Raw genomic sequence first — 27,509 nt, 5'->3', positions numbered from 1 at the left:
TTAGAGTACAGCCTGAGTCCTTCTTTGTGGTCTGCAAGGCTGTGCGAGACCCAGCCCTGCCTGCCATCTCGGACCTCCTCCCCGTTCCTCACGTGCTCCGGCCCCTCTGGGTCTATAGTCCGAGGGACACGCCCAGCTCCTAAGCCCACGAGGGCCTCAGTGCTTGTTTCCTCTCCTTGCATCTTTTGTCACCTCCTCAGGAAGGCCATCCCCAGCCCCCTCGTTCACTCCCGACTTTCCTCCCTGAACCCTGTTTTTCCAGCCTCTCTCCACCCCAAGTTCTCACTCTTTTGTTTCCCTCGAGTTCTTGGTGTGGCTTCCCTCCTTTTGGACCCTCTGCACCAGCGCTCTGTCCCCAGTGCCTGACCAGCGCTGGGAAACAGTGTCTGAGTCAGCTTTGTCACTGCTGCGACCAAAAGACCTGAGGAGAACAAATAGAGGAAGAAGAGTCTATTTGGAGGCTCATGGTTTCAGAGGCCTCTGTCCACAGATGGCCAACGGCATTCTTTGGGGCCTGAGGTGAGGTAGATGGTCATGGCGGACGAGTGGTGAAGGACAGCAGCTAGGGATGTGGCACTAGGAAGTAAAGAGAGAGAGAAAGAGAGAGAGAGCGCTCCCCTCACCACCAATATAAACCGAAAGCCGCCCCCCCCCCCCCCGTGACCCACCTCCTCTAGCCACAGCCTACCTGCCTACAGCCACCACCCAGTTACTCCCCACTAGGGGACCAGCGCACTCTGAGGTCACCACTCTCACGATCTAATCATTTCACCTCGGAACCTTCTCGAATTGTCTCACACATGAGCTTTTGGGGGACACCTTACATCTAATCCATAACAAGCACAGAGTATCGAGAAATCCTGGGGTGAATTTTGCAAGCTAAGAAGCCAGATGCCTGAGCTGCTTGGTCTAGGGAAGGAGGAGCGTGTCTGGCTGAGGAGTAAATTACCCTGGTGCATTTGGGGGCGAAAATTGGTGACTAATGTAGAGGTACAGCTCATCCCTAACGTAATTATCCCAAGAAAAGGGGAAAGGGGGTCCAGAGGCAGGAGGACCCTGGAGTTGAGAAGGGTCCCCTGGCCTGGCACGGTCAATGCCAGTCCTCGCATTTTCTGGTTCACCTCTTCATCGGTGACCATGACTCCTGCATCCTGATGCTGTGCTTCTCTTCCTGGCTCCCCAGGAGCAATTGAAGGCCAAGTGCAGGGCTGCAGCCACCTCCCGGCTCCCCTGTTCCACTGGGGAACACTGAGTACACATTCTGTAATGAACGACTTATGAAATCCTAGGAGACAGGCACCGGGGTCGAGTTCCTGGAATGTTAGATTCCGGTAGCTTGCAAAAGCATTAGTCAGTATTACTGTTGGCTCCGGCCCAGAAAGACGGGGACATGGGTCAGGCCTCACTTCCTTCCGCTTTTTTCTAACTTATGACAACATCTCCCGTGCATAGACACCACGCCTCCTCTTCCACACACAGGCAGCAGCAATGTCACAGGAACACACCTAAGTCTTGGGGTCTGGAAGGCTGTCACGAGACCCCCAGGGCTTTCGTCCATGAGGCTGAGCCCGGGAAAGAGTGTTGCTGCTAGGTAGAGATGCTAGGATCCGAAATACCCTTTCCTCTCAGTATATATCATTCTCAGCTGTCAGGTTTCTCAGTCTTCAGTATTTAGATTCAAAATAGAGATTTGAGAATAAGGAAGAAATCTTGGCTTCCAGGGCTGGGGCCGGAGCTCAGTGGTTGAGCGTGAGCTTGGCAGTTGCGAGGCCCCCAGTTCCACTCCAGCACTGCAAAAAATCATAAGTTGGTTTCTTCATGTTCATGTTCTTCCAAGATTAGGGCTCTGTACAGGCAGATCATTCTTTCTTCGCAACTTACATCCCTTTGTGCCTGGGACCTTGGTAAATGCAGCTCAGTAGGGATCAGCCCCTGCCCTCTAGAAGCTTCTGCTCTAATAGGGAGACAACGTATAGCTCAAAAACAGGGTGCAGCTTCGTAGTAGCTTTCCCTTCCCAGGAGCTTGTTGGTTTACCCTTTGAGAAAATCAGTTTATTTGTTTCTGGTACCAGAGATTGAACTCAGGGGCACTCAACCACTGAGCCACATCCCCAGCCCTATTTTGTATTTTATTTAGAGACAGAGTCTCACTGAGTTGCTTAGCGCCTCACTTTTGATGATGTTGGGTTTGAACTCATGATGCTCCTGCCTCAGCCTCTTGAGCTGCTGGAACTACAGGCCAATTTCTTTAGATGTTACCCTTAGTCAGATATAAATCGCTCTTTCCTCGCCACCAGATAACTGAGGACCGGCTGTAAATGACCCTAGTCCGTAGCATCATAATTGACTCCTGGCACCACAGAGACCATCTCCTTGACAGCCTGTGCCCTTGGGCTGGGTAGGGGTAGGGAAGCTGGGGGCCGCTGCCCTGTCCCCTCCCCGGGGCTGGCAGGGACACCCAGTACCCCCTAAGGCCCTCTCCACCTCCAGGTTGAAAGATCTCTTCCACCGCTCCAGCAACCTCCAGTACTTCAAGCGGCTCATTCAGATCCCCCAGCTGCCAGAGGTGAGCACACCTGTCCATACCCTGGCACTGTGGGGTCCCCTGATCCTTCCTGCAGCCGGCAGGGCCTGTCAGGTGAACGCAGGCTGAAAGTGTGTCTCCCTCTTCAGAACCCACCCAACTTCCTGCGAGCCTCGGCCCTGTCAGAACACATCAGCCCCGTGGTGGTCATCCCCGCAGAGGGCTCGTCCCCTGACAGTGAACCCATCTTAGAAAAGGATGACCTCATGGACATGGATGCCTCCCAGCAGGTGAGGACCCTTGGGAGACAAGCTTGGCCCTTCCTGTTGCCCCCAAGTGTGGGGATGCGGGTGGGAGAGAGCACTGGCTCTCACCACCCTGTTTATTTTTGAGATGGGTTGGAGGCCAACTCCTGGGCTCAAGCGATCCTCCTGCCTGGGCCTCCTGAGTAGCTGAGACTACAGGCAGAGGCTGATGTTCCCACCTTTGTTCAGCCTTCTCAGAATACAAGCAGGAGGCTAGCCTGCTCCGTGGTTCCTGGGGAGGTCCCGACCATTGACCCACACGTGGGAGTCTCCTGGTCTCTGACTCCCCCCTCCCTTTTGGTCATCGCAGAATTTATTTGACAACAAGTTTGACGACATCTTTGGCAGCTCCTTCAGCAGCGATCCGTTCAATTTCAACAGCCAGAATGGCATGAGCAAGGATGAGAAGTGAGTCCCAGCCATGTTCGACTCATCGTGCGGGGACTGAGTTGAGCCATGCTGTATCCGCAGCACCCAACCCAAGGGATTCTTCACCCTTAGGCCTCTTAGAGAAAGAATGTCTTGACCCTTGAGGATCATCCCCTTAATCCCAGAAGATCACTGACTGCACCTGTGGGCTTTACATTGGGCTAAGGTGACTCCTAGCATAACGCTGATACCAAGGTCCGCAGATGCGCAAGTCCTTGCATAAATTGGGTGGTCATTACGTAGGACCTACACACTTCCCCTGTGTGCTGCAGATCCTCTCTGGATGACTTAAAATACCGATACAATGTACGGGACATCACTGCCATACCATATTGTTTAGGGAAGAGTGAGAAGAGGAAGAAATCTGTACCTCTTCAGCACAGGTGTTTTTTTTCCCCTCAAATATTTCCAATCTGCAGTTGGTTGAATTCTTGGGATGAGCCCGCAGGTGCAGAAGGTCGACTGTGTGAGGGGCAGTGTTGAGGAAATGTTCCCGGAATAGCCCCTGCTTTTAACCTCTCCCCTCACATCAATCTCCAAGCTGGTGTTTTGGAAAGAGGGACAGAAGCACTGTCCTCCTTCTCTCCCCAGGGACCACCTGATCGAGGCCCTGTACAGGGAGATCGGCGGGCTGAAAGCACAGATGGAAAACATGAAGGTAGAGGTAGGCACTGGGCCTGATCACATGACTCATTGCAGCGTAAAGCTGTGTCCCCCGATACCAGTTGGACCACAGCCTAAGGCAGGTTAATTTGTAGAAATGCCAAAGCCAAAAGCACCTGGACTGCCTCATCTCCATGGCACGTGCCCTGAGGATAAAACAGGCACCAGGGTCCCCATGAAACCCAGGGGTAGCCATGGTAACCACCTGGCTCCAGTTCCTCTCACATGGCCCAGGAAGAGCTTGGTTTGGGACTCTCGGTGCCTGTGTGTGGACCTGGTTTACAGCATTCCTGCCCCGAAGCTGGTCGGAAGACTGATTCAAGGGGACAGGCCCTGCATCTCCCTCCTCCTTCCAGGTCCTATGGGTGGAGCTGGCAATGGCAGGGGAATTCTGTCCTAGTTAGAGTGACGGGGGTTAGCCCTGTTGGGCTCATGGTGACCAGAGGCTCAATTCTCTTGAGACCTTGGGAGCCAGGTGCTCAGGAAAACTGAGGCCTCTGGGGTCCTCCCTCAGTATCCATGGCGCACTGGTTCCCAAGCACCAGTGAGCAGATACTAAGGCCTGTAGATGCTCAAATCCCTTATATGAAATGGTGTTGCTTTACATAAAACACGTGCATCCTCACCTATCCTTTAAGTCATTTCTTATTACTTATAATACATAATGCCGCATACTAGTTTTTTTAAGTAATTTTAGTTGTCGATGGACACAATACCTTCATTTTATTTATTGTTTTATGTGGTGCTGAGGATCAAACCCAGTGCCTCACCTGTGCCAGGCAGGCGCTCCCATCGCGGAGCCCCAGCATACGTGCTTCCCAGAGTTGTTAAGCTGCCTCGTTAGGGAATAATGACAAGAGAGAGGCCAGCTCGCTTCGGTGCAGACGCTCGGCTGTTGGACACCATCCTCCCTCTGTGGTTGGTGGGAGCTGTGGGTGAGGAACCCACCATGCGGAGGCCCACCTGGTTTTCTCTGAGCTGGAAACTGGGCATGTCCTGCTCTGCATGCCCGGCCCATTGGTGACCAGATGGCCCACCGGGTCCCTCCTGCAGAGCCAGCGGGCCATGCTGCAGCTGAAGGGCCGAGTCAGCGAGCTGGAGGCCGAGCTGGCCGAGCAGCAGCACTTGGGGCGACAGGCAGCTGACAACTGCGAGTTCCTGCGGACCGAGCTGGACGAACTCAGGAAGCAGCGGGAGGACACGGAGAAGGCCCAGCGGAGCCTGACGGAGATCGAGAGTGAGCGACCGTCTAGGCTGGGCCCCGGGTCGGGGTGGGGCGCACGGGGTGGAGGCTCACTGGGAACCAGGGTCCAGCAGAGGGCAGGTTCGGGGGCAGCAGGTGCCCCACAGGAGGCACCTCTGGGCCCACAGGACGGGGAATGCAGAGGATGCCTTGGGAGAGGGGAGACAGGACAGAGGCCTGAGGAAAAACCATCCTATAAGCCAGGACCCCTGGTGATATGGATCCCAGGGACGGAAATACTGAGGAGGCATGAATTTCTTTTTTTTTAAAGACAGCTTTCCAAAGAAGTTGATATAAATAGGATTTTTAAGGGAGAAGAAGGTCTATGCTCCTGGGGAAAAGGAGCCTCCTTGGGGCCCTCAGGTTACTTGGAACAAGGGCAGAGGGCCCCAGCATGGCAGATGCCTCACCTCAGCCTTGACCCTGCAGGGAAGGCCCAGGCCAATGAGCAGCGGTATAGCAAGTTGAAGGAGAAGTACAGCGAGCTGGTTCAGAACCATGCCGACCTGCTGCGGAAGGTAGGACCCTCACCCCTCCAGCCACAGCCCGCCCCACGGGGAGCCAGCAGCATAGGCCTCAGGCTCCTTCAGGCCCAGAGCTGCCTCCTCTGGGGAACCTCAGCCTTTCAAGGCCCCTCGCCTCCGTACCTTGAGCTCCATCTTGGGTGCCAGCCCCACATAGAATTACCCATTTCTGTTATTTTTGTAAACATTGGAGAGACAGAACCTGAAGGAGGTGGCTTGATTCTGACCCCCCTCTGCCTGGGAAGGTGACACCCAGACCCAGCTCTCACAGTCCGAATGGGATTGTCGGTTCTGGATGCAAGATGTCCCATAGGCTCAGGAGACGCCAGTTCAGGACTCTGTTCTTCCCTTACAGAATGCAGAGGTGACCAAACAGGTGTCTGTGGCCAGACAAGCCCAGGTGGATTTGGAACGAGAGAAAAAAGAGCTAGAAGATTCCATGGAGCGTGTGAGCAGCCAGGCCAAGCAGAAGGTGTGTGGAGGAGAGATGCCCAGGGGTGGGGTCATAGGGGCGGTTGGAGGGGAGGCCTCAGGCCCACCACAGATCAAAGCCGTCTGTCATCCTCTCCATGGAGGCTCTGGGAGGGCCTTTGGAGACCTCACAGGACATCGGGGCACAGTCACCAGTGCACATGTGGTTTAGGAGCAGGAGGTAATGAAGGGACCCGAGTCGAATGGGGTTTCCCAGTAGAAGTTTCCCAAGGAGAGTTCCAGGGAGGGAAAGCAGGGGAGGAACGCACTCACAGACTTGCCAGCAAGAGAACTCCATCGTGCTGGGGCTTGGGGTGGAGTAAGGTCACATGAGCAAAACTGGACACTGAGCCTTAGAGGACCCTGTGCACGTGTCTGTAATCCAAATCAAAAGAACACATCACCTAAAGAAAGAAGTGTCACCGAGCGGTGCTCCCTCACTATTTGATGCCTTTGGTTATTTTCTCTTCTTTTTAAATCATTTTTTGAACATGTTAGTCATGAATTCCTACTAAAGTGCCAACTCTTTAAAAAACACTCCTTAGAAAGAATTCCAGGAAAGGGGCGATTTGCGATGGCGAGATGTGCAGCCAGCTGTAGCAGGTGTTGGGATGTGTCAATTTAAGGTCTGGTTTTACTTTGATTAGTGTTGTGGATTCAAGTATGGCATTTGGAAATTATCCTCGGAAGGCCTCCCTTGAGGACTTAGCCAGAAGGGGTACAGTCTCAGGTATCACCTCCCCTGCACTTTTTATCTTACATACAGTAAAGTGGCAGTCTGGCCTTGACAGCTCAGGGGACTTTCCTTACTGTGTTCCCTCCAGTGGTCACCCAGCCCAGAGACCTCCGGTTTGGCTTCTCTTTCAGACTCAAGAGCAGCAGGGCATTCTAGAGAGTTTGAAGCAAGAACTTACCACCAGCAGACAGGAGCTGCAGCTCCTCCACAGCAGCCTGGACACCTCTGCCGAGGTGAGCCCCCAGCGTCCTGCCCATGGCCAGGCTGGCCTATCTATTGGCGTGTATTCAGGGGGCAGTGAGTGTGAGGTGGAAGAAACCTCAATTTCTGCTCCTTGGGGCCAGGACGTGGGTCTGGACCTGGGGAAAGGGGGCGGTTTAATTTTCCCATGGTCTCCGTTGCAGTCAGAAGCAAAATGGACAATGAAGGTCGCTGAACTGGAGGAGGAGCGGGGCAGCTTGGCCAGCACCGTGGCTCTTCAGGAAGAGGAATTAGTAACCCTTCGAGAACAGCTGGAAGGCACCCAGCTCAAACTGGCCAGTACACAGGCACGTCGTGGACACCCACCAGGGCTGAGCAACCACCAACTCACACCATGGGCCTCTGAGGAAGGGTCCGGAGGCTTTTGGTAGGCACGGTGCCTGGTGCCAGCCAAAGAGCAAGCCCACAGTGCCCTCTGTCCTACGAGAAAGGACGCACTGGGCCTTCTCCCCCAAGAGTGGAGAGTGGGTCTCAGGGACTGCCCAGCAGTCTCCTGTGGCCATGGTTCAAGCGGTCTCTGTGTTGAGCCACCTGGCCTGGACCCCACTAGTGACCACCTGAGCTGAGAGGCCAGGATCCCAGCAAGGTCCCAGGCAGATGATACTCAGGGCTCTCTTGGGGTCCATGGCTGACTCTCGCATCCCTGGGCCACTTGTAGGAATCTATGGGCCAGCTTGCTAAGGACCAGCAGAAGAGGCTTCTGGTGGGGTCTAGGAAGGCTGCGGATCTGGTGATCCAGGAGGCCCTGAGCCAGATGGAGGAGCCCGCGCTCATCAGCTGCGCTGGATCCGCAGGTACTCTTACCCCTGCCCTGCCCGCGGTGCTGCGTCTGCATGGCCTGGTGCTGTCTGTTGGCACCAAATCCCACGTGAAACATAGCTCAGGGGTTCTCAGCTCAGCTGCACGTCAGAGTCTCGGATGCCCAGGCCCCATTCAGGTCAGTTAGGTCAGAAGCTCTGGGCACAGGGCATGGGCAGCAGTCAGTGTGTCACTCTGAGCAGAATGCTGAGATAATCAGGGTCGGGGTTTGCGGGGAGGTAGAGGTCCAGGGATTGACCCAGGAGCACTCAACCACTGACCTACGTCCCCGACCCTTTTTTATATATTTAGAGATGGTCTCACTAAATTACTGAGGCCAGCTTTGAACTTGTGATCCCTGCCTCAGCCTCCTACTGCTGTGTGTGTGCCACCGTACCTGGCTCCAGGGTTTTTGCTTTAAGGCATAAAAGGAGACCCAGCAGCCTGTGTCTCTAAAGAGAAAGCTGCTCATCATCTTGAAGGCTCCATGGGGGTGGGAGGGCCATGAAGCAGGCTGTGGCATAGCAATAAAAATCCAAGCTGGGCACAGGGCACATCTGTAACCCCAGAGGCTTGGGAGGCTGAGGCAGAGGATCACAAGTTCAAAGCCATCCTCAGCAACTTAGTGAGACCATATTTCAAAACAACAACAACAAATATATATATATTTTACATAAGGCTGGGAGTGTTGCTCAGTGGTTAAGCACCCTGGATTTAATCCTTGGTACCAAAAGATAAAGAAAAATTAAAATCCATCATGATCCCAGAATGAACAGAGCCCACTGCACAGGTAGGTGAGTCCTGAGAACATGCAAGTTCAGCAGCGTCCCAAGCCTCAGGAGACCTCCCCTGGAGGACACAGGGGTTCTGTCCCTAGTAGGTGGAAGAGCCCCCAAGCACTGGAAATTTGTCAGACCACGGACGCAGCCAAGAACAGATCTCATTTTTAATCCAAAGGGACATGTTGGCAGACTGAGGAGGTCCTGAAGGACAGGCAGAGGAGGGCGGGAGCCTCTGGTGCTGGTTTGTCATCAGGTGGGAAGGCCCTGGCGGGTGACGCACAGGGCAGGAAGAGCTCACAGGAGATGCAGGCAACTGAGAGATGAGATGGGAGCTGGGGCTGGAAAGGAGAGACCTGGAGTAGTGGAGAGCAGCGGGGCAGGGACACAGTGCCGAGAGACCACTGGCCAGTTCTGGGCACTGCCTGTGCCAGGCCCCACTCAAAGCTCCAGCGAGCCTCCACCCAGCCTGGGCCCTAAGGGGCCCTGAGACCTTATTTTCAGATGAGACACTGACCAGCTGATGGGGGAGCAGGGTCAGGAGCCACACCTGGACATGTGAGAGAGCCACTGTTGTGCCTTGGAGTTGCATGGTGTCCTGAGCTCTGTGGCCAGAAGTGCAGCTGTGGGAATGACTGTGGGGTGCAGAGCAGGAAGGCAGAACCACCAGAAAGCCAAGGTCAGGCTCAACACCACCAGACGCAGAGGTCCTTGAAGGACCTCATGGGAGAGCCCGGATGCCCATGGTGGGCCATGGAGAGGGGCGAGGTGGAGCCAGGCCACAGTGGGGTGTCCTGGCTCTTGGCTATGGAACCAGACAGGTACAGCAGTGCAGCTCTTGAAGTGCAGGAGGAGGGCCACGTAGGTCACAGCAGAACCACGGAGCCACCACCTTCCTTCCCATGTCCTAGGGCAGTTCTGTAGGGCTGGGTCAGCCATCCATCATGTGCTCATGAAGCAGGATGCGGCTGCATGGGGATACCTCCTCAGAATGCTGGTCCTGACTGCCCTGTCTTCCCTCTCAAAGATCACCTTCTTGCCAAAGTCAAGTCCATGTTCAGCTGCATTGAGCAACTGGAAAAGAGCCGGAGCCAGTATCTGGCCTGCCCAGAAGGTAAGAAGGCCAAAGAATGGGCTCTGTCGTTAGGGGCAGCCAGGCTGGGCTCAGAGTGGTCAGACGTGGTGCTGTGTGACTCGAAAGCAGGGAGGGTGAATAAGAATTGTGAGGCATTCCCCTGTCATATAAAAATAAATTTTAAAAAGAAATAAGTCACAGGTTAAAAAAGAAAAGTAGGGAGGAAGCAGGTCTGAACAGGACACCTGGACCTGGCTGAGGGACCCTCCTTCTCTCCTCTGCAGATATTGGTGAGCTTCTTCACTCAGTGACCCTGCTGGCCCACTTGACCAGTGAGACCCTGGCCCACGGCAGCACTACCAGCCTCAGGGCCCCGCCCGAGCCCGCTGACTGTGAGTACTAGGGAGGAGGGGCCACCCCTGGAAGAGGGCCAGCAGGGGCCGTGAGTCACTGTCCCTTGCCTCTCCAGCTCTCACTGAGGCCTGTAAGCAGTACGGCAGGGAGGCTCTTGCCTATCTGGCCTCCCTGGAGGAAGAGGAAGCCCTGGAGAAAGCAGACAGCACCAGCATGAGGACCTGCCTCTTAAAGATCAAGGCCATCGGCGAGGTATCCTCAGCGTTACTGTCTTGGAGAACGATTATCACTCGTAGGTGTGGAAGCTGTTGAGCTTCCAGGGGAGCCGTGACACTCCGGCCATGGCCAATTCTTTCTGCACAACCTCCCGAAGCACTTTCCAGCCATATTGAGCTCACTGGCTGCTCACTGAGAAGGCACTGTCATCGTCACCATGCCAGACAGTAGCAAAGAAGGATAAGCAATTTTGCTATCTCTAAAGACTGTTATCTGGTTGAGCAGGTGACACCTACATTGGAGACAAGAGCATATTTATACATTCAATAAAGATGGAGTGACTGTGTCCCACGTACCAGACATTGGGTTAGGTGGAGTTACGTGGGGTCAAAAGCATGTGAACTCTATGGGAAGGAAAAGTAAGAAAAGCAGCCATTACTTTACAGTGTGGCAAGAGCTATAATAGAGATCTATGTGAAGAGTTCAGTATTAGATAACATTCAATTAATTCCTAAAATGTGCCCTAAGATTAGGGAAAGAAGGGGTAGGGGCCAGAGCTCAGGTCTCCTCACCTCCCATTTGGACTCATGGTTTTGCATTTGTACCAGGGATTGAACCCAGGGGTGCTTTACCACTAAGCTATATCTTCAGCCCTTTTTATTTTATTTTGAGACGGGACCTCCCTAAGTTGCTGAGGCTGGGTTTGAACCTGAGATCCTCTTGCCTCAGCCTCCTGAGTAGCTGGGATCATAGTTGAGGGTACCACACCCTGTTTCTGTTTTTGTTCCTAGGTGGAACCCAGGGTCTTGCCCGTGCTAGGCAAGCACTCCACCACTGACCACACTGACCTATATCCCCAGCCCCCACTGGGACTTTCCCTCTGATCATTTTCCTTGCCTCCTCCTTCTGCTCTCTTCGCAAAACAGAGTTTTGATGATAGCTCTTCGTTGATAACAAAAATCAAAGTATGCAGCCTGACATATAAGGATCTTACTCTCTGGCCTTTATCTCACCTTGCTGGGCCCTCTCCCCCTCCCCTTGCCCTCAGCACTGTCCTGCATCTGCTTACCTTTCTGATGCTCTCCAGGTGAGTCCTCAGAGGTAGAGGCCTTGACTTTCTTAGCCTCCAGCATATCTGGCAGGTGGTAGAGACCTACAAGTGTTCCAATGCTTGAATGTCCACGTGAGGAGAGCAGACAGGGGAAGGTACATGCTGAGAAAAGTGGGCACAAGACCGAGAGCCCTGGACTGCAGGTGGGGGTGAAAGAAACTGGCACAGGAGTGATTACGGGCACACCGAGGACAGAGGCATCAGCAGATTTATTGTCAGGCCCCTGACAGGCTGCTCTACCCAGAGAGGGAGAAAGAGAGAGAAGCAGCAAGCAAGGGAGAATGGCAGGAGAGGGAGAGAGGGAGAGCGGCAGGAGAGGGAGAGCAGCAGCAGCTCCCCCTTGAGCATTACCTTTTATAGGCCAGAATCATGGCCATCCATTAGGGGCGGGTTTAGACCTTGTGACTGGCATAGCAAACATCACCTGATTTTGCAGATGGCAAGTTACTGTTTCTTGGGAACAGAGATGGGCAACTTTTTATCTATCAAGGAGAGAACAGAGACCAGAAAGTTTCTGTCTCTTGAGAATAAGAACAGTGTGCATAAAGATGGCTGTAGTTAGGCCAACAGTCGGGAGCCGCTAGCTTCTTTCCCACCCGGATGGCATGATCACCTTCCTGCTTCAGCATTAAAATCATCTTATTGCAGTGTTATTAAGTGGGAGGTGGTGGCATAGGCAGCACTGGCAGAGCCTGCTGGAGAGCCTCCTCAGTGTGTTGCCCAGTTAGGTAAACTTAGGACTAAGTAAATACGGAGGACCCCTTGAGGACATGAAAATTACATTAATGAAAGCAAAGAGAAGTGTGATTGAAGGTCACGGACTGGCTTCCTTTCTGGCAGTAGATCGACCAGGTATTCAAATAATCTTTCCCAGGACATGGACAATGCTGGATAAACTTAAATTATTCTTATTATTATTTTAAATTGAGTGATCAAACTGGCTAAAAGCTAAGGAAGTCCTGAGGATTGCTAGAGTCAGCATTTGTCCTACAGACGTTGCCCCTCTCTGCTGACCTGGAGTTTGGATCATCCACACATAACGACACAGGAGAGAAGAAACAAGACTTAGGACTGAGTAGGCCAAAAGGTGGAGATGGAAATCCTGCCTCCCAAAAAAGGAATCCTGAATCGACCACACCTTGAGCAGTGGGGTCATCCTCAAGGCACGAATTCACGTGCCATACTTCAAAAAGCAGTGAAAGTGTACCCAGAACCTGCCCTACAGAAGAGACGTCTCTCTTCCTTGGTTCTGAGAGAAGAAACAGGTCCCTAGAGAAATTTTAACCCCAAGATACCATGGATATAAGATCTAATTTCATACTATTTATATGGCCTGGAAAACCCCAAACAGAAAATTAACACTGTTGGGTTGTGAGAGGCCTAGGTACCTGGCAAAAGATCCTAGCTATCGATAGAGGAATGTTCTTTGAATTTAGACCCCAAAGAAGGTTCACAGATAGATTTCCAAGGAATATAAGTTTACAGTAAGTATGTTTGATGCATTTAAAGACATTTTTTAAAAGGTAATAAACATGACAAAGGAATAAATTTTCAGAAGTACCAAGGAATATTTGGAAAAGAGCCATAGAACTTTTAGAAATGAAAAATATAATCATTGAAAGTGATAACTTGGGGGCTGGAGTTGTGGCTCAGTAGTAGAGTGCTTCCCTAGCATGCATGAGGCACTGGGTTTGATCCCCAGCACCACATAAACAAACTAAATAAACAAAAAAAAATCTGTAAACTAAATCATTATAAAAAAAAAAAAGAAAGTGATAACTTGGTATCCAATTTCAGCAGTTGATTAAACAAAGCTAAAGAGAAGATTAGTGAACTGGAAGATGGAAGTGAAAGAATTTCGCAGTGTGGCAGTGGTTCTATAAATTGGAATGTAATTATTAAGAGGGAAAAAAGAATGCCTAATTAGCTTTCTAGAGGAGGATAATAGAAAAGATAATAGACCATGTCCTCTTTTTTTTCTGCCTAAATAATATACTGTTAGTTATAGACCTTCTATAAATGAAATCTTAAGTAGGTGTGATGGCATAGGCCCATAATTCCAGATCTTGGGAGGCTTAGACAAGAGGATAGCAAGTTCAAGACCAGCCTCAGCAACTTAGCAAGACCTTGTCTCAAAATAAAAAATAAGCATTGGGTAAAGCACTCCTCAGTTCAATCTCTAATACCAAAAAAAAAAAAAGTGACCCCTCACCCTCCTGACCTCTGTTTATCTTGGAGTAGAGGGAGGAAGGGAGAAGAGAGAATCCAGGCAGCATACAAAGGGGATTTCAAAGGTAATGCATTTCCAAATGATAATGCTTCATAAACGAGTCCTTAAATTGAGTGGTGGGTAACATGAGTATTTTTTCTTTTAAAAACGTATTTCTCAACTGATAACATAAAAATGTAAAAAATTGTACTTATCAATGGAATGCCGAAGGTTTTCATACATCGCATAGTGTTTTGGAGTCCATTTTTACTCCTTAAACTATTCCTAGAATTGTGTGCTCTAGTATGGATCACACACGATGGTTCGGGCTTTGCAGCAGTTAGACATGCGATCAGGCCCCTGCCTGCCCTTTGTCAGCAGTGTGACTGGTCTGGTGTTTCCCGTCTGGACCTTGGCCTCCACTGTACAGCAGGAATAGGAACTGCCTCAGGGGGTTGCTGTGGAAGCAATGTCAAGCAAGGGTCGGGCTTGTTGGGGACACCTGTGTAAAGATACCTAGGTCTCCCATGCTGCAGGGACAGCTGTGTGTGTGAATATGAGCCTGAGGGCCCGAGCGGCTGCAGCTGAAGGAGCTCTGGAGTCAGACACTGGCTTCCTAGAAGGAGGGGTTCTGAGTGAGAGGAGAGGGGAAGGAACACGCAGTTCCAGATGGGGTCCATGACACGTGGGGCCTCCTACCCTTTCTGTCTCAGAAGGTCTACAAAAGATCAGAGCAGAGGTCAAAGTGTCATTCTCTGTGATGCCATTCACAGGAGCTGTTGCCCATGGGCCTGGACATCAAACAGGAGGAGCTGGGGGACCTCGTGGACAAGGAGATGGCTGCCACTTCGGCTGCCATTGAAGCTGCCACAGCTCGGATAGAGGTAGGACGTGAGTGCAAGATCTTCTAAACAACACTTGCAGCTGCTCCTGGGCAACCTTGCCCCTTAGACGTGTCTTGGTCATTCACGAAGGCTACAAAGGCCCGTATAAAAGAAACCCAAACCCAAATCACTGCATCCGTGAGGGGCAGGAAACAAGAGGTCGTCACTTAAGGAAGGTGAGCAGATTCCTCAAGGGTCAGGTGCCTTGGTGTCAGAATGTCCGGGGTTCAGGTTCTAGGTTGCCGCTCATTAGGTTGCATGATTTGTTAGTTATGTCCACCTAGCCCAGACTCAGCCCCTTGTCTATAGAATGGCAGTGATAAGGACACCTACCCCAGAAGCATTAAGTGGCAGCCCTCATCCGTCGTAACAAATCTCACAAAAAGCTGAGTGGGCACCATTGCAAAGGTCACATATTGCCCCTTTGGTGGGAGACTCAAGCCAGCTGCCCTGGTGGAAGCACCTGCCTTGAGGACAAGGAGCCAGTTCTGTGCACGTCAGCTTGAGTTCCTGAAGGTCAAGACTCTTGCTGACCACAGAGCACCTGCTGCAGCTGTGCCCACCCCCACTCCCAGTAGATGAGAGGGCTGGGCCCTTTCCCCAAACCCTGCAAGGACACAAATGGGGACATCCAGATCCGGGATTCTGAGCTACCACGGCACGTGGGAGCGGGCACAGAAGGGCACTGTGGTCTCTCAGTACTCCAGAAGGATGTGGCCCATGTGGAAACCAAGCTTCTTTTAACAGGAAATGCTCAGCAAATCTCGAGCAGGGGACACAGGCGTGAAGTTAGAGGTGAATGAAAGGTGAGTCCGAGCCACACAGCAGTGCCCAGGTGAGCAGGATCCAACTTCCCGGTGCCGGGTCATATCTTGCATGCCCTCTAGGACTAGATCTGGGCTCCCACTGCAGCATGGGGCAGACAGACCCCAGGAACCACGACCGGCTGCTCCTTACCAAATCCACAGCCAGGGGTTCTCACTCGACCTCACTGGGTGTCCCAGCAACCTCCGCGCATTCCCTGCTTCTCCTTCCCTTTCCAAGTTGGCTGTGGCTTGGGCTAATGAAGAGGAGAGTTTGTCTTGGCCTCTGTGTCTGACATGTTTTTTGTTCATTTTTCTCTTTTCAACAGGATCCTCGGTTCCTGCACCAGCCTGATGCAGACCATCCAGGTCCTGATTGTGGCCTCGAAGGACCTACAGAGGGAGATCGTGGAGAGCGGCAGGGTGAGCATTGCTTGGATCCCAGGGCCAGGCCTCACGGGCCTTGACTGTGGCTCCCCCACAGTCCCTGGAGTCCAGCTGAGCTGCGGGCCTGTCCTGTGTCCACAGCAGTCATTTGATCTGGACACCAGCAGGCACTAGGGGGCCTCCCCACTCCCAGAAGGGCAGCCAGACACAGCTTCCAGCTGCAGCTCGCACACCTCAGGTGGACTGGCTGTGGGAACCCCGTGCACACTGCATGTCCAGGTCCTCTGAGGAGGAAGTGAGGAACCTGGGCAAAGCCCAGGAGCAGGCCCATGCCCTCACCCCTCTGTCAGGTATCAGGACCCTCCTCAATACCAGAACCCGTGGGTGGTCAGATCCCTTGTACCCTGTGGCACAGGGTTGGTGTGGAGTCTGCTCACACCCTCCTGCACGCCCTTGCCCTGCAGGTGACTGATGATACCTAATGCAGCACAGAGGCTGTGGAATAGCTGTCACACTACATTATTTAGGGATTAATGACAAGAAAAATATCCCTCCATGTTTGTTCAGTACAGACACAGTACTTTTAAAAATATTTTTTCTTTAATTGTTGATGGACCTTTATTTTATTTTATTTATTTCTTTATATGCAGTGCTGAGGATCAAACCCAGTGCCTCCTCACACATGCTAGGCAAGTGCTCTGCTGCTCAGCCCCAGCCCCTGCCCAGACTTAGTGTCTTGAAACTACTTTCTGTTTGTGTTTGGCTGCACCTGCAGATATCGGAGGGCCAGCCATGCTCACCGTGCACAAGGACGCAGCCGGCCTGCACCCAGTGGCAGAGTTGGCCTGTGCTCGGGCCCCAGAGAGCCTGCTGTCAGCCCCTGGCCCACACGTCCCTTGGGTTCCTTCCCACTCTTCTGCTGGGGCTGGCGCTGGCCTGTGGGCCCCTCATATGCTGTAACAGCTGCAGCTTGGGAAGCAGAGCGCTGTCTAGGGCAGGGGCAGAGCCGGACTCATCCCAGAGAGGAAGAGCCTCTCTGCTCCAGAGGTGCTGCTTCTAGCCCTGGGGTCTGTTCCTCCAGTAGAAAGATGCAGCCAACCAAGAGCCTCTGCACACTCTCAGACTCTTCCGAGGCATAAACCCCTTTTTAAAATCCAAGCAGAAATCATGTTTGAAAAGTGTTCCCTGTCTTCCCTTCTCTTGGCAAATCATGGAGAGCCTGCAGACTCTAGACCGCAACCCACTCATGTTTCTCACAGAATGTACAGGCTCTCAGTGGACACAGTGAACTGTGCCAGGATCTCCCCGATGCAAAATCCAGGAGCTTCAGTCTCACATATAAAATGGCACAGTGTTTGCCCATAACTTATGCACATCTCCCATTTACTTTTTTTCAGGGAGTAAGTTCTGGGGGTTGAACCCAGAGGCACTTTACCACTGAGCCACACCCTCAGCCCTTTTTATTTTTTATTTTGAGATAGGGTCTCACTAAGTTGCTTAGGGCCTCGCTAAGTTGCTGAGGCTAGCCTCAAACTTGTGATCCTCCTGCCTCAGTCTCCAGAGCCATTGGGATTACAGACATGTGCCACCAACCCCAGTTTCCCATATACTTTAAAACATCTCTAGATTACTTATACATTACTGATCTGATACCTGACTTGATATAATGCACTATAATTACGATTAGACTATAATATAATGATCTTAATACCAGTGTAATACCTGATTTGATAGAGTGTGAATGCTAGGGAATAATGACAAGAAGTCTGCACATGCTCAGTACAGATACGGGGTTTCTATCCCAAATATTTTCAATCCTCAGCCGGTTGAATCCATACGTGGAGTCTGCAGGTACTGAGGGCCAACTACAGACACACAGTGATGATAATAGAAATGCCACAGGCCTTGGTGTCAGAAAATCCCCAGATTTACTTCCCCTATTTCCTGGGTGACCTTGGGAAGAATACTTTTGCTTCCCTGCGTCTTAGTTCTCTTATCTGTGAAGTGGGAGTAAAGATGCTTGCTTCCCTTGAGTTACAGTGAAGACCCGGTGGGACATGATAGGTAAAAGTCCCCAAAGCACAGTTACCTTTTGCTTCCGCAGGGGACTGCATCCCCTAAAGAATTTTATGCCAAGAACTCTCGGTGGACAGAGGGACTCATCTCAGCCTCCAAAGCCGTAGGCTGGGGAGCCACCATCATGGTGTAAGTGTGTGGGGCCAGGGCTCCTTCCCAATCCCCCTTCCACTGACCCCCCTCAGGGAACAGCAAAAGGAGAGAGAAAAATCCGTCCCCTGATGAATGGTTGATAAGGCAGTGGGGCTACAAGTTTGAAAGGGACCTTCGGTCTCCTGGTGAACCCAGGTGCGACAAAGGCAGAACCTGTCTGGCTAGGGACAGGGTTGGGCTGGCAGCGGGATTGTAGGGGTTTGGCCACGTGTGACCTTGTCCATCCTCTGCCTTCTTGACTGCCAGGGATGCTGCTGACCTGGTGGTACAAGGCAGAGGGAAGTTTGAGGAGCTGATGGTGTGTTCGCATGAAATTGCTGCTAGCACAGCCCAGCTGGTGGCGGCATCGAAGGTAGGACCCGTGCTGGATTCCACAGGACACTTAAGTGGGACTGACCCCAAGGACAGATGGGTTATACCTTCTGGGTCGGTTGAATCCCAAACAAAAATTCTGCCTCTAGAGGTCCCATACCCCACTCTTCTGGAGGCCTGAATCCAGCAAGGAGCCCTTTTTAGCTGGCCACAGGCTCTCCTGCAATCTCCTCACTCCTGTCAAGTGGCCTTAGAGGGTCCTAGCCTGCCCAGCTTCTGATTAGCAGTCCTGGCATTTAAGGAACACTCAGATAGGGAGCCAGTCGGCACACTGATCAATCAGGTCACCTGGTGTGGCTCTAGATTCTGAATAACCAAGACTGCTTCTCCTCCTCGGTCTCCAGACTTGAACCCCTGCCCCAGCCAGTCCTTACACACAGCTCGTAACCAGAGCCCAGGGTCCCACTCAGTGACTGGTATTCATTCATCCTTATTTCTTGCTGCCCAAATTGTTGGGTTTCTCCCCCCTCCCCTTGGTACCAGGGATTAAACCTACTGAGTTGCTTAGGGCCTCACTAAGTTGCTGAGGCTGGCTTTGAACTTGTGATCCTACTGCCTTGGCCTCCTGAGCCACTCGGATTACAGGTGTGTGCCACTATGCCCAGCCCCCAATTGTTTTTCACGACTGTAAGAATTGATCAATGAGCGAGAAAGCTAGAGTTTGGCCAGGAAGCCAGGATTAATCGATTAGACTGGGGACGTGCCAGGAGCTGACCCCACAGACAACAGAGAAGTTGATTGGCGACAACAGAGGGTCTCAAATCCTCAGACCAGCTGTCTGATCCAGCCCTGCTGCTCCGGGTGTGGTATGAACCCAATCTGCCTTGTCCTGGCAGGTGAAAGCTGACAAGGACAGTCCCAACCTCGCCCAGCTTCAGCAGGCCTCTCGGGGAGTGAACCAGGCCACCGCGGGGGTCGTGGCCTCCACCATTTCGGGCAAATCACAGATAGAGGAGACAGGTAGCCGTTCTCTATACCCCTCCTCACCGCCCTCCCCACGGTTCTGTTGTAAGCTGTTGTTTTCCATCTCCGTCCCCCAAGCTCACCTCCTCACCAGGTGGGGCACAGTACACAGGCTGCTTATATTGCTTCAGCAACTGGCCCTTAAGTAGATTTCTGTTCTGTCATTTCTCTGCTCTGAGTCTGGTGGCCCTGGAGAGGTCAGATCCCGGCTGCCCCACAATCTCTTCAATCTTCTTTCCCCTTAATCCCTCCGTTACTTTCACGCACATCTTGGCCAGTGGCCAGCCAGGCATTTCAGCAGAACACTGGTGTCACCACCTCTCAGGGGAGCGTCGGCCAGGGACACCATGTGATAAGGCCTTCTTATTTCTGTCCTTGCAGACAATATGGATTTCTCAAGCATGACACTGACCCAGATCAAACGCCAGGAGATGGATTCCCAGGTGAGAGCAACCCCAATCCTATGCCCTAGAGGAAAGCCAGAGAAACCCTTGGGCAGGGGATGAACACGGGTGCACGTTCAGCCTAAGATAGAAAATAAATGAGACTGCAGGAAGCTGGAGGTGGGGAGCAGTGGTTAGTAGATTCCAGAATTTTAACCCTTAGTGATCAGGGACCTTGGAGCAATCCACAAACTTATTTAATAGTCCTACTATAGGCAGTTCTTTCAAAAACTGCTGATACAAATTAGAAATAAACTTTAATTTAAAGAAAAAAGTGGATCCACTGTAACTTCATCAAAGGTGATGCTGTTTCATTTTGTGGCTCAGTAAAGTTATGCAGCACAGGAATCAGTGGGGTCCTAGGAAAAAAATCTGACATCTTTCCGCTGGGGTTGGGGTAAAATTCAGATTGGGATTATTGAAGTACTATAGATAGTCACTCAGCGTCTTATGTAGCCACATTGCCATGTAAATACTGAAAGACTTCTTGCTCAGTGGTTTTATTCCGTCCTTCTTGGCTTTAAATACCATCTTTGTTCTGAGGATTGGACCCAGGGATGCTCAACCACTGAGCACTTCCCAGCCTCGCTGGAGACAGGGTCTCGCTGAGTTGCTCAGAGTCTTGCTAAGTTGCTGAGGCTGGCTTGAACTCACAATACTCCTGCCTCAGCCTCCCGAGCTGCTGGGATTATAGGCGTGCGCCACCACACCTGGCTAAACACCATCTTAATGCTGGTAAACACCAAATTCTCCTCAGCCTAGGTCTACTCTCTGTTCCAGTTCCTGCTTGGTCTCCATTTGATGCCACATAAGTATCTCAACAGAACCTGCAGAGCAGGTCCCCACCCCCACTGTCTCCATCTCGGTGAATGCATTGCCACCAGCACCCGGGTGCTGACCCACAAAAGTAGGGGTTGTCCATGATCCCTCTCTTCCCAGCCAGCAATCTTGTGACTCTGAGTCTTGAGAAACAACCTCACTCTTTGCGCTGTCGCCCATCTCCCTCCCCTGGTCTCAGCCACCATCTTCTACCTTCGAGAGCAGCTGGCCCCTGGCATTTACAAGTGTTTGTTTCAACATCGTCCAATGCAGGGCCGGGTTGGGGGGCTGAGGCCGTCTGGCTGGAAGTGGAGAGTTGGTGGAGGTGGGCGGAAGGCACCGGCTGCCTCCGTCCTTCTGCATGTTTTAAGTTGACTCTAATCAATTTTAATTGTAAAACAAGGAAGGAACCACTTGGCTGGCGCCAGTATGCTCCCACTCTGGACCTGCCACTGTCCACTCCTTCTCCATGTGATATTTTAAAAACACACAGGACCACAGGTCACCTCCCTGCTTAGAACCTTCCAGTGCCTTTGCTTTACACTAGGACAATATCCAGCCTGTGTCTCAGCCATCTCATGACCCTCTCCCTCTCTCAGGACCCATGCGGGGCTCTTTCCATTCTCCTGACACCTTAAGCCCTTTCCTCCTGGACCTTGGCCCCGCTCTCCCTTCTGCCTGGAATAGTCCTCCTGTATCTGAACCCCTGGGCTCTTCCGGCCGTGTAGGTTTCAGTTTTCGAGGGTGATCTTTGCGGGCCACATCGTCCTGTGATTGTGGTCCTGTCCAGTTGTTCACGGAGGACGGGGCTTCCGTCCAAACCAGACAGGTCTTGCAGAAGAAGAAAACCACTTCCCTCCCGACAGGTCCGGGTGCTCGAGCTGGAAAACGACCTCCAGAAGGAGCGGCAGCGGCTGGGAGAGCTCCGCAAGAAGCACTATGAGCTGGCCGGCGTGGCCGAGGGCTGGGAGGAAGGTGAGCTGGCCCCTATGAGCCCGGGGTCCTCGCGCCCGTGGGGTAACCTTCAGGTCTAACGGGGTAACCCAGTGGGTGGGAAGCCCACGCCGCAGCCTGGACACTGACCAGGGAGCTCATCCCACGCTCGCCCTCCCCCACGCCTTCCCAGGCCACTCGCCAGGTTGGACCCTGGGACTTTCATCTCCTCCCAGCATGGAGGCCATAGTGGATGAATAATGGTCAGGTTCTGACTGTCCACAGCCAGCAACAGGCCACGATGGCCGAGAGACGGGCTGAGGAGGAGAGATGGGGTGGGATGGGGTCTTACTTAGGCCTCCAGCCCCGAGACCACCCTCAGCCAGTGTCTCTGTGCTGCTTCTCCACACATCCAGAGTGGCCGCCCGAATCTCACCAAGGCCGCTGGTTCCTGGTAGACTTGACCGACTCTGGGGACCATCTACACATACCTCCTGGGGTTTCTTAGACACTGAACTTGGGGACGGATGATTGCTCCATGGTTATGGTGGCAGTTGGGGTTGGTTCACAAGTGCCATGTGATAGATTATCACTGTCTTTTAGGAGCAGAAGCGTCTCCATCTACGTTGCAAGAAGCCGTCCCCGAGAAAGAGTAGAGCCAAACCCGCGCCCCAGACGTCAGAGTGTAAATGCTCGTCACCCTTCTGTGTTTGTGATGCCACAGACCCGGTCCCACACCTTCCCATTGACTAGAACCGGGGACCTGCATGACCCCCTCCTCAGGGACTCCCCGATTGAATCCATGATCTGTTGTCTCTCCCCACCTCTCAGTATCCAGGCTGGCCCACGCTGTCCACATGCAAGCCCAGGTCCAAAGAGGAGGGGGGGAGCTGGGCACTCCTGGGGAGGACACCAGCTAGTCCTGCACACTGCTCTACCTCCGTAGCAGCCGGTGTCCTCCTCAGAGGGACTGGGAGAGGACGATCTGATGCCTCTCCTTTTCTTTTTCCTTCTCAGTCTTTTCCGTTTCATCCTTTGCACAAACTTGCGAGCATCCAAGGGCCGGTGGATTCCAAACCAGGGCGCTGCCTGCGTCAGTGGCTGGGATGGCGGGAGTATCCTGGCAGAGAAGGCCACCGTGGCGCACCCCCGTTTGGCAGTCCCGCGGATTCCCACTGCTTCTCATGGTGGTCATTTGGGTCTTTTGGTTTTATATTTTGAAAGTTTCAGTCACTCAGCCAACTCTTCCAAAGGACACCCCTGGAGCCCCGAGCCACCGGGCCCCCGCCCCAGCAGCCTCAGACCTGGTGCCACGCAGACTTTGCCTTGGTGCTCCAGCTCGGCCTCCTCGCTGAGTGTCCCGCTGAGCGAATGCCGGTCAGCAGAGGCCACTCACCAGGGGTGGGCCACAGCTCTCCTCAGGAGGCGGAAGCAGAGCGAGTGCCTTTCCTCCCTAAGGCTGGAGGCCAGCCGAGCACCTCTGTCCACCTTCGCAGGCAACAGGGTTCCAAGACGCCCTTCCTGGGAGCTCCCTGAAGGGGCTCACGCACCTGATCACATGCTTGAACGGAGCTGGTGTGCTAGCAACACTACTTCCCTAGAGAGGATGGTCTGTGCCGTGCCGTGGCAGGAAGGCCACCTCCGGGAGACCAGGCAGGGCCCCGGGGCAGTGCAGGAGAGTTTCCAGTTCCTTCTTCCAGCATCCTGCCTGGGCATCCTCTCGAACCTGAAGAAGAGAGTTCCATGTGCTACCTGATCGATCTGGAAGATCAGACCCCCACTTGCTCCCATCAGGAAAGGACCTTTCGTATTTATTACTAACCTCCTTTAAGCAGCAGCAGTCCACAAAGAGATGCTTGGAGCAATCGCAGTCGCCAGTGTGGCTGAGGCGAGGCTTATCTGCTGCCCTCGACACCTCTCTCTCTTCAGAGATCATCCACAGGGCAAGGGACCATCCCTGGGCTGTTCCTGGCTTGGATCCCAAAGCAAGCAGGTTCCTCAGAGCATTCGGAGCAGGGAAGGGGAGAAAGGGGGACCACTGGCTCTGGCTTCTTCCAGCTACACGTTCCCAGCCCTTGCTGCCCTGCGATAGGACCTGGACAGAGGGCACAGCCGCCTAGAGATGGGCAGCCTCACAGCACTTTTCCACTCCCGATGAACCCAGCATTAAGTGACCTTCTGATCTTGGAAACAACGGCGTCTTCCTTGCTTATCTGTAGCAGCTCATAGGTGGTCGCCAGCAGGCGCTTCCTCGGACCTGCCCCCAGGGGTGTCGGGAAGTCGGCCACATGACAGGTTGTGAGACTTCTGTTTGATCACTGTGAATCAACCCCCTTTTCCTTCCCACCTACCCCCATGCCCTCTCCTTGCATTTTCAAAATGGGACACTCTAAAAATTGTCCCCCAGGAACTCTGATGACCGTTCTCAGGCGTGTGGCCTCTGTGCTGGGCTAAGGAGGTGTCTGTGGCAGCATCTGGGCCGTCCTGGGTTCAGTGCCTCTCTGTGCGAAGTGTTTCTCCATTCCAAGACTCAGAAGGCGCCGCGTGCAGTGCCCTGGCCCACTTGTGCCAGTCAAGCTGATTGATGTGTTCCCAGTGTGGGTCAGCCTTTCCAGAGGTGGTGGACCAAGTCCTCGCTTCTGTGGTCTACATCATGCACACCCACATGTCCCAAATTAATCTGTTCCGATATGCATATCAGAACAGATTAGTATTTCCTAAAATAACACTTGCTCTAAAAACAGTCATTTTAAAAACCCTCCTGAGCTCAGTCAGCCCAAGTAATAAAACAGTCAAGACGGCACTCGCCCCAGAGCACAGGCTGACCCAGTGTGTCACCACCTATCAGATGTCACTTAATCCCTTTTATAATAGCTCAGATGAGAAATTGTGCCATCCTCAAGCCCAAATTGTCTGGCTCTTCTAAAAATGAGTGGGTGGGAGTAGGTGGGAATACCTTGGATGAAAACAAAAATTCCATCTCAAAGCTGGAAATGAACCTCACAAGCCTCTTCAATGAGTTCCTGACCTTCTTAGTAGCTGAAGTATCATGGGTGAATGCAGATGGTCCCCACATGCAGGCAGCCACACAGTGATGGCTTAGGATTGGACAGCAGTTAACGCGAACACCTGCACCTGGTATCTAATTTTGTAATTCAGTCCTCTAATACCTTTAGAGTTAGCATATTCATGTACATAATCAGCAGAAAGATAGAAAAGACCTGCTTTCGTGGGATTATTTGACATCCGAGCACAAAGTAATAATTTAGATGACATGCTGATTCTGCTGCCCACAGCAGTATCTCTAGGATCCCACCTTGAATACAAGTCCCAGGGGCTGGAAGAACCAAACGGTCCAGAGCGTCCTCTCTTAGAGTTGTTTCCGCTACCAAATCAGACACCAAGGTTTATAACGGGCTCATAAGTACATGTCATTTTGGTCAGGCTGGTTTGCTTTGGCCTCTGGCCCCTGAGGAAGGGGGGTTCTCAGCTGGAGCCTGGGAAGTTCTCACTTCCTGGTTGGCTCCTTAGCATAGAGGGGTCTCCTGGCTCCATTTCATCCTGGTTTTTAACAGCTGGTAAGTGTCTTGCTAACTACCGCCTTTCCACGTCTCTGGAAATCCTGCCAAGGAAAGCCTTCCCAACATGGGCCTTCCAACCAGAGTGGCTTTGCCTTCTCTCCGCCATCTTGGTCCTGCAGAGACCGGACTTCTATAGCATAAGGATCCACCTATGGAGCCTGCCGGCCAGCAGTGCAACAAACCAAAGCAGCCATCAGCTGCTCTTTCCTTCATCTCCCAGGACCAGTGACACACAATGGTGGCACTGCCTCTCTTGTGCCCCCAGGAGCCAAAGCAATGGGAAATAATGGGTTAGATGCCATTGGATCCAATTCTGAGAGTAGATCTTTCCAGACATGTCTTTCAGATGACCCTCAACTACCTCAGGTTTGAAAGCCCTAAAGCTGATTACCACTCACAGGGACAAACCGAGGGGGTGTGGTTAAATCTTGGTGATAACACAACTGTCTCAAACTTATAACAAACTTAACCTTTAGGTTTGCAGGGATGGGGTTGGGTCTGGTTTTCTTCTGTTTTTAACCTCTTCCCCAGTTCTCCATTAGAGTAGTCCCTATAAATAAATTTCATTTTTCACTGAGTGCCTACCTTCCCAGGGCAGGTAGCCACTGGCTTTTGTTTCCTTCCAACAATACTTTTATTATGGTATTAAGAACTTTCTTTGTATAATACATTGCATCTGTGTTTTCAATTTTTCAAATAAATATTTCAGCCTGGCAATGAAGAATACTGGTGATAACTGGCCAAGTGGCCCTGAGGTCTAGGCTTCAGTGAAAAGCCTGTCCCAAGGTCTGTGGGATCCACTTAGCCCTGCATCTTTGGGAATATGGCTTAGAAACATGGGTTTCAGCTTCTTAAACATGTTCCATCCTCTGTACATGAATCTGTGGGAAGGCACAAATGGAAAGGGCCAAAGTGGGCAAATGGTGATTTGGAAGGCCAGGTCTCTGCCTAAAATCTGAAGGCTCAGGCTTTGTCTGCTCCCCCCCACCCCAGACCTAGAAATGCAAATAAAACCTGTCTCCTTAAGATTGGATGTGACCATCATGTGTGATGGTACACACCTGTAATCCCAGCAGCTCAGGAGGCTAAGGCAGAAGGTCATGCCTCAGCCACTTAGCATGGCCTTAAGCAACTCTGAGACCCCTCTAAATAAAATACAAAAAAAGGTACCTGGGTTCAATCCCTAGCACACACACACACACAAAAAAAAAGATTGGATATAGCTGGGCATTATGGCACACACAATTCTAGCCATTCAGAGGCTAAGGCAGGAGGATTGTGAGTTCAAGGCCAGTTTGGGGAACTTAGTGAGACCCTGTCTCAAAATGGAATTGTCCAGCCAGTCCTGGTAAGGCACACCTGTAATCCCAGCAGCTCAGGAGGCTGAGGCAGAAGAATCTCGAGTTCAAAAGTCAGTCTCAGCAATTTAGCAAGATCCTATAAAAAGGGCTGGGGATGTGTGGCTCAGTGGTTAAGCACCTCTGGGTTCAATCCCTGGTACAAAAAGAAAGAAGAGGTCTGGGGATATAGCTAAGTGGTAAAGAGCCCCAGAGTTCAACCCCCAGCACCAAAAAAAAAAAAATAGGATGTGACTAATTTAGTTCAGGGACAGAAGCTGCCAATGGAGAAGGGACAGTGAGCAAGCCAGTCGCAGCCATCAGAAGATTTGCAGAGGAGCTAATGATGGGGCTGGGCTGCAGCCCAGTTCTGCCAGTGTGAAGCCAAGGGGACCAGTAGAGGGGATTCGGGTTGGTGGCTGGAGGAGAATCCGTACTGAGGAGCCCAGAGAACCAGGAAAAGGAGAACGTGTGGGAACTGCTCAGGGGATGATGGTCCAGATAAACCTGGGAGATGGGGACTCTGACCCACAGCTGGGCTTCTCCACCCCTTGACGCAGAGTGCCAAGGTCAGCCTGCCCCATCTGAAGCAGCTCTGACCTGAGGGACAAGTCTTGGTCACAGAAGTCCTGCATGTCACCCCCAGAGCTCGTGTGTGAAGCTCAGGGTTCCGGAAAGCCAGGTGTCAGGGCTGCCTGGGGGAGCCCCATGCTTCAAAGTGGCTTCACTGAAATTGACTCAGTCCCCTTCAAGACCTGGGTGTGGCCTGGGCCAGCGGGACTGCCCAGGCAGAGCCTTTATCCCCTTCAGGTGCTCTCCAGCCAGGGACCCTCCCCCACCCGCATATGGCCTTGACCTGGTGTCCTAGAGGCTGGAACTCATGCCCAAGGGGACACCACAGCTCCAGGAGGTTAGCTTGGCCAGCTGGTCACTCAGTCCAGCATAAGATTCTTACGAGAAATTGTGAGATCAGCCTCTGAGTGATGGCTGGTGTGCCATTATACAGGCAGCGGTCAAAGTTGCCAGGGGACTTGGGGTGCTGCGAAAGTGGAAAGGAACA

General features: G+C 52.3%; 1 protein-coding gene across 3 annotated transcripts in view; it reads left to right on the top strand.

Moving 5' to 3' along the window:
• Hip1 (huntingtin interacting protein 1) overlaps window positions 1-25,817 on the top strand; it is a 131,018-nt gene extending 105,201 nt beyond the window's left edge. For 2 of the 3 annotated variants that reach the window (XM_026396851.2, XM_077802279.1), the window contains exons 10-32: window positions 2,491-2,566; window positions 2,674-2,814; window positions 3,140-3,237; window positions 3,850-3,922; window positions 4,975-5,158; window positions 5,594-5,682; window positions 6,044-6,160; window positions 7,027-7,128; window positions 7,300-7,443; window positions 7,815-7,950; window positions 9,761-9,847; window positions 10,093-10,200; window positions 10,278-10,414; window positions 14,472-14,582; window positions 15,330-15,388; window positions 15,715-15,808; window positions 17,877-17,977; window positions 18,248-18,353; window positions 19,210-19,333; window positions 19,718-19,779; window positions 21,465-21,573; window positions 22,135-22,216; window positions 22,549-25,817. In XM_026396851.2, the coding sequence (XP_026252636.1) occupies window positions 2,491-2,566; window positions 2,674-2,814; window positions 3,140-3,237; window positions 3,850-3,922; window positions 4,975-5,158; window positions 5,594-5,682; window positions 6,044-6,160; window positions 7,027-7,128; window positions 7,300-7,443; window positions 7,815-7,950; window positions 9,761-9,847; window positions 10,093-10,200; window positions 10,278-10,414; window positions 14,472-14,582; window positions 15,330-15,388; window positions 15,715-15,808; window positions 17,877-17,977; window positions 18,248-18,353; window positions 19,210-19,333; window positions 19,718-19,779; window positions 21,465-21,573; window positions 22,135-22,187 (2,311 nt within the window). In that variant the 3' untranslated portion in view covers window positions 22,188-22,216; window positions 22,549-25,817. The remainder of the gene's footprint in view (window positions 1-2,490; window positions 2,567-2,673; window positions 2,815-3,139; window positions 3,238-3,849; window positions 3,923-4,974; window positions 5,159-5,593; window positions 5,683-6,043; window positions 6,161-7,026; window positions 7,129-7,299; window positions 7,444-7,814; window positions 7,951-9,760; window positions 9,848-10,092; window positions 10,201-10,277; window positions 10,415-14,471; window positions 14,583-15,329; window positions 15,389-15,714; window positions 15,809-17,876; window positions 17,978-18,247; window positions 18,354-19,209; window positions 19,334-19,717; window positions 19,780-21,464; window positions 21,574-22,134; window positions 22,217-22,548) is intronic. The other variant, XM_026396852.2, reaches the window with a different exon arrangement.
• Window positions 25,818-27,509: the final 1,692 nt, after the last annotated feature.

The sequence above is a fragment of the Urocitellus parryii genome, chromosome 9, assembly GCF_045843805.1.
Source record: "Urocitellus parryii isolate mUroPar1 chromosome 9, mUroPar1.hap1, whole genome shotgun sequence".
In the NCBI taxonomy this organism is placed as follows: Eukaryota; Metazoa; Chordata; class Mammalia; order Rodentia; family Sciuridae; genus Urocitellus; species Urocitellus parryii.
This window is presented reverse-complemented; position numbering and strand designations above follow the sequence as displayed.